This window comes from Hipposideros armiger, unplaced genomic scaffold, assembly GCF_001890085.2.
Source record: "Hipposideros armiger isolate ML-2016 unplaced genomic scaffold, ASM189008v1 scaffold_54, whole genome shotgun sequence".
Taxonomy (NCBI): Eukaryota; Metazoa; Chordata; class Mammalia; order Chiroptera; family Hipposideridae; genus Hipposideros; species Hipposideros armiger.
The window spans coordinates 997,515-1,003,781 of NW_017731404.1; the positions used below are offsets into that span (position 1 = coordinate 997,515).

Below are 6,267 nucleotides of genomic sequence, written 5' to 3' on the forward strand. Positions count from 1 at the left end.
TACCAACATGGGCCAGTGAAGCGGTGTCCTCCACAACTAGACTGAAGAACAAAAGGACAGCAACTTGTCTGTTCCCCTTCCCCGATTCCCCAATGCTGTTTCCCTCCCCCAGTTCCCCAATTAAAAATATCAAAAAAAAAGAGGAAAAAAATGATATTAAAATTATAAAAAAAAAAATTGGACTGGCCAAAAAAAAAAAAAGTTAAAAAATACAGCATGTATTTGATCCATGGATCAAATTAGCTAACATCTGTCCAGCCCTTAGAACAGCACAGAGCACACACTGCACCTTACACAAGAGTCAGCAATTGCTACTATATATTGTTAGGAGAAGGCAAAGTACCCATTAACAGTGTGTTTGGTATGTATTTGTGGAAAAAGGGAAAAATAAGAACACAGTCACATTTGCTTGTGGAAGAGGCTATGACAAGAAAGAAAGGGAGAATTTTCACTGTTACCATGTTCTATTCTCAATGTTTGAATCACGTGAAACATATTCAAAGCCTGGCAACCCCCGACCCCCCCCCATAGAAAATTTGCAGCGAAAGATCATAAAGTCACGGATTTAAAGGTTCAATAAGTTCATTCCGTATCTCAAACAGATGATAGAGGAGTAAAGAAGAGGGGTTTTGGGAAACCGAGTTTGGTGACGGGACCTGGGACCCATCTGATGGGCAAGACACTGATGTCGAAGGCAGAGTCTGAATACAACCACTTCCCGAAATGTGAGCGTAGGAAGAAAGAAAAATTTATAAGTGGTCAGTTTATATAGCATGTGAGCTTAACTACGGATGTCAACAAAATCGATAAGGGGAAGTTTAACTATTTCACTTCCATTCCTAATTATTTCTATATTTAGGTTGACCAAAAAACCAAAACAAAGCAAAAAACCCTTCACACTGGGAAAACAGGGACTCGGTGTATATTTGGATCATAGTGTAACTGGGCTCGTACTGTATTTTAACACATGGAGAATTGTCTAGAACTGCTGTGTCCAGGAGGGCAGCCCCAAGCCACATCTGACTATTGAGCATTTGAAATGTAGCTGGCCCAAATTGAGATGTGCTGTGAGTAAACGTCTTAGCATGACTAACAAAATGGAAAATATCTCAATCATTTTTTATATCGACGTGCTGACATGCTAATATTTTAGATATACCGGGTTATAGAAAATGTGTTATTAAAATTGATTTCACCTTTCTGTTTTGTTGTTTTGTTTGTTTTTTTACTAATGTGTCTAATAGAAAATTTAAAGTTACTTATGTGGCTTGCATTCTAGGGACAGCACTGTTCAAGAAGGATACCACCACACTGATAACAGTGGTTACCTCAGGGATATATTTAGAGACAGTGTGGTCAAAAGAGAAATTCCCCTCCGACTGAGTGGCTCAGTTGTTTAAGAGCATGAGCTCTGAGCAACAGGGTCGCCAGTTCAATTCCCACATGGGCCAGTGAGCTGCACCTGAGCTGAACTGCTGCTGAGCTGCCAACAGGTGGCAGGATGGCTCAGCTGGTGAGAGCATGTGCTCTTAACAAGGTTGCCGGTTTGACTCCCGCATGGGATGGTGGGCTATGCCCACCCGCAACTAAGATTGAACACCACACCTTGAGCTGAGCTGCCTCGAGCTGCCAATGGGCAGCCGGATGGCGACTGGACTTGGAGCTGAGCTAGGTGCACCCTCCACAACTAAGACTGAATGACAACAACTTAGCTGTTCCCCTTCCACAATTCTCCAACACTGTTCCCTTTCCCCAATTCCCCAATAAAATATTTTTTTTTTAAAAAGAGAATTTCCCTTTTCTGTAATATTGGATTTTTTTTTTTTTAACAAGAGGCACAGGAGCCCAGTTAAGAGCCCAAGCTCTGGGGCAGAGTGCCTGACCTTGAACAAGTCACTTCCTTTCTCAATGCCTGAGTTGTCTCACCTGTAAATTGGGAAAATAAGAGTACTCACCATATAGAGTTATACAGAGATTGAATGCGTTAACATATAAAGCACAAAGAGTGATGCCTGGCACAGGCCTAATAAACGTTAGCTATATTATTAAATAAAGCTTAATGAATGTGAGCAAATTATTAGTCCAAGGAGAATGTATTCACATATTGTTTCCATCATTAATAATACTAAATTGTGAAATACAGAGCACCCAGTTTGTAGCCAGAGAGACCCAGGTTGAAATCCCAGCTCTGCCCCTTCCTAGAAGGATGACCTTGGGCCAACCACTTTGTATCTCTGAGCTTCGGTTTCCCCATGTGTAAAATGGGGGTAACCTGGCTCATAGGATCATCAGGAGGATATAAAAAGACCTTACACAAAACGGGCTTGTCTTGCCATCATTATAAGGTACATGGTACTATTTATCAGTGGCAGCGTAACGACTCCATGCTGTGAATCAGAACTGCCAGACGCATGTGACTGGTATTAGAGTTGGAGGCTGGAGAAGCAGGTTTGAATCCCAGGCCTCCCATGCTGTGTGGACTTGGCTGAAGCCCTGTCTACCTCTGGGCCTCAGTCACCCCATCTGTACAACGAGGGGCCCGGGCGTGAGTGTCTCTCCAGTTTTTCTTCAGAAAACCCTCCATCCCCTAGAGACTTGGGGGTAGAGTACAGAGAGGCCCCCTTTGGGGGTCAGATGTTAAAGTCTGTGTTTCATCTTTAAAGTGAATTAGGTTTTTGCATTGTACTCTGATTCTTTAATAGAAGAATGCCTTTCCCCTCAAAACAAAATTAAAATAAAATAGTCTCCTCACCCCTGCAATGATCCAGTAAAATGAATGTTCCAGAAAGAAGCAGTATGCTTAGTTTGGCGTTCTATGTAACTGTCTCCTGTCCCCAACTCCCTACTGTAAGAAAAGCACCAGACTTAGTGGTCTAAGAGTTCCTAAAAGGGTCAATTTTCTGTTAAAATTTTAACAGAAATTTTGTATTTAAAATTTAAACAGAAATATAAAATTCTGTTTATATTTTTAAAAGCAGAGAGGGAGTAATGCATGTATGTGGTAAAAAACAAACAAACAAACAAAAAACCAAGAAAGAAAGAAACCCTATGAGTTTAAATGGGTATACTGCAAAAAATAAGTTTCTCTCCATCCCATTTCAGCCTTCCCAGAAACAAAAACCTATACATGTTCCCACATTTAAAAAAAAAAACCATGGATGTTAACTAAACGGATTGCGGTAATCATTTCACAGTCTAAGTAAGCCAAATCATTATGCTGTTCACCTTAAACTTACACAGTCCTGTATGTCAGTGATATCTCAGTAAAACCAGAAGAAAAAAAATACAAAGAACAATATCCCCACTGTTCCATGCTTTTTTTTTGTAGATTTCACCCTATAGCAGTACACCTGTTCTGTTTTACAGTTGTATGGTTTTTCCCTTATGTGGATGCATAATTTATTTCATCAGCCTCTACTGGTGGACATTTAGACTGTTTCTAATGTTTGCTATGACAAGCAACGTGACAGTGAATATCTTTGTGTGTCTGTAGACATGTGCAAGCATTTCTGTAGAATAATTCCTAGTAGTACAAATTCAGGATTAAAGGAATGTGCATTTTATATTTTGATAGTTTCTTTCAGCCAAATTGCTCTTCCAGAGGCTGCACCTGCCCATAAGGTCTGACAGGTTTGCCCACCAGCCTCCAGCCCCTAGCTGAGAAACCTTCCCCAACATTGCCACCTGCCGCCCACAATGGGAAATGCAGCCTTTCTATAACCAGCCCAGAGCTGCTCCCAGAATGTCGGAGGGTCCCCTCTGCATCCGTAGAAGCGTCTGTATGGAGGAAAGGGCAATGGAGAAATCACTCTTTCCTGTAGAAGCAATAGGTGCTGTGATGTGTCAGGTGCTGTAGGCACAGGATTTTGCAATCCAACAGATCCAGTTTCCATTTTGCTGGCTCTGCCACCTACCAGCTGTGTGTCTATGACAAGTGACTTCTCTGAGCCTCAGTTTCCTTACCTGAAAAATGGGTATAATAATACCAAACTTCCAGCATGGATGGCAGGATTCACTAAGATAAGGATTTGCCTCTAAAAAGAAATTAGGAGACACGAATAGGCAACTCACAGAGAGCAAAAGCAAATGACTGGTGGGGGGAAAAAAAGATGTTTCATCAAAGTCTTCAGGGAACTCCCCATAAAGCCAGTTGCCCTTTTTTGCGCATCAGATTGGCAAGGATTTAAAGGCTGATAACTGCATGTTGCGGAAGGTGTGGGAAAATGCAAATGAAAACAAGTTACCCAACTCTGCCCATCAGATTGGCAAACAATAGAAAGACTGATAACATCTGTGGGGAAAGAGCAGGCTCTTTCTCTTTGGGCGGGCATATGAATTGCTCCATCATTTTGGAAACAATGCCGTAGTAGCTAATACAAATTTTAATGGGTATGCCCTTTGACCCAGCAAACCCACTTCCAGGAAACTGTCAGCAAGAAATAAAACCACCAGATGGTAGAAGAGATACCAGTACAATGAAATACTCTAATAGCCACACCCACCCACACACACACAAGGGAACAATTATAGCTACCCTTTGGAGTGGGGTGGCGTCCTAAAATACTGACATGTAAGGGCTAGAAAGATGTCTGTATTTTCAATGTTGATTTTATATCCTTCCACTTTGCTGGATTTTCTCTTTTTTTTGCTTGAGTTAGTTTTATCATGGATTTTCTGGGGGCTTCCAGGTGTAGTATCAGATCATCTGCAAACAAGGGTAGTTTTATTTCTCCTTTACCCATTTTTATATCAGTAATTGATTTCTCTTATTTCATTGCATTGGCTGAAACCTCTAGAAGATGTTTGTATTGATGGAGAGAAGGTATCTATATTGTTAGATTTAAAAATAACAAGTTGCAAAGAATAGATATAATCCTTTTCTGTAAATACACACAGAGACAATCTCTGTCTCTATTTGCAAAACAGAATATTCCTACAGAACACTGAAAGGATATGTACCAGCATGTTAACATGGGTTTCCGTAGGAAACGGGGCTTGTCAGAGTAAATATTATTACTTTTTACTGTACATCTATGAATTGTTAACCACAAGACTATGTTTCTTTGTTAGCTTAAACAATCTAACATGCTAAAGCTTGGTTTTTCAAAATATATAGATAAAGGAAATGAGGTGATGAGCTGCTGTGAGCACTGAATGCGACAGCGCTTAATGAACCTGGGATCTGGCACATGGGAAGGACTCGAAAAAGATAGTGCTTTTTTCTTATTACCTGAGCCAATCCTGACAGCCACCTGCTAGGAAGAGCCTACCCTTGTTCCCATTTGGCAGACGAGATCCTCCACCTTGAGCCTGGACACCCTCTCTGAGTCCCGCAGTCGGACCCGCCACCCACCAGGGCCCTCGGGGTGCTTACCCACTGACAGGGAACCACGTGCCAGTTTGGGGAGCAGCAGGTCGAGCTGGCGGAAGGTGTGGAAGATGTCGGCTGAGTGGACACGGTCCTGGGCCTGGCTCTGATGGGTGCGTGGCAGGGCATCCACTCCGTACAGAGTCAGGTAGCCAGCTCTGGGGGCATCAAAAGCGGATCAGGGGTCCTCCTTGGATACTCCTGCCCAAACCTTCCCATGGCAGCCTATAAGCTTTTTTTCATCCATATATAAAATGAGCACCTACTCTTCCTACCATTGTAATATTTGCCTGGACTATTCTGAGCTGGTGAGTCACTGAAGAAAACAGACAAAACCCTCAAGAGGAGGGGCGAAGGGGCTCCAGCCAAGGGCACAGCCCGGGCAAAGGCCCAGCGTCAAGCGAGCAACCATGCCCGGTCAGAGAGCTGCCAGGTGTCGCCGGTCCAGGCGCTGAGACTGGCGTGGGAGTGGACAGGGGCAAGAGGGGTCTGGGTGGTAGGGCTGGTCACACGGGGCTGGCCAGGGATGGGGGCTGCGACAGGGAGGTTGAGCTTGACCTGAAAGGCCCTGGGGGTCTGAGCAAAAGGACAGGGCCTGGGGGTGTGTGTGGAGAAAGGATGAGACACAGGAACAAGTGTGTGCACTTACACACACACACACACTCACACACACTCACACACACACACACTCACACACACACACTCACTCACTCTCACTCACACACACACACTCTCACACACACACTATCACACACACACACTCACACACACACTCACATACACTCACACACACTCACACTCACTCACTCTCACACACACACTCACACACACTCACTCACACACTCACACACACACACACACACTCTCACACTCACACACTCTCACACACACACTCACAC

The 6,267-nt window shown here is 43.4% G+C and overlaps 1 protein-coding gene across 2 annotated transcripts in view; it reads right to left on the reverse strand.

The window, feature by feature from the left end:
• PTGIS (prostaglandin I2 synthase) overlaps nt 1-6,267 on the reverse strand; it is a 44,284-nt gene that overhangs the window by 19,328 nt on the left and 18,689 nt on the right. For both annotated transcript variants that reach the window (XM_019640981.1, XM_019640980.1), the window contains exon 5: nt 5,375-5,526. In XM_019640981.1, coding sequence (XP_019496526.1) covers nt 5,375-5,526 — 152 coding nt within the window. The remainder of the gene's footprint in view (nt 1-5,374; nt 5,527-6,267) is intronic.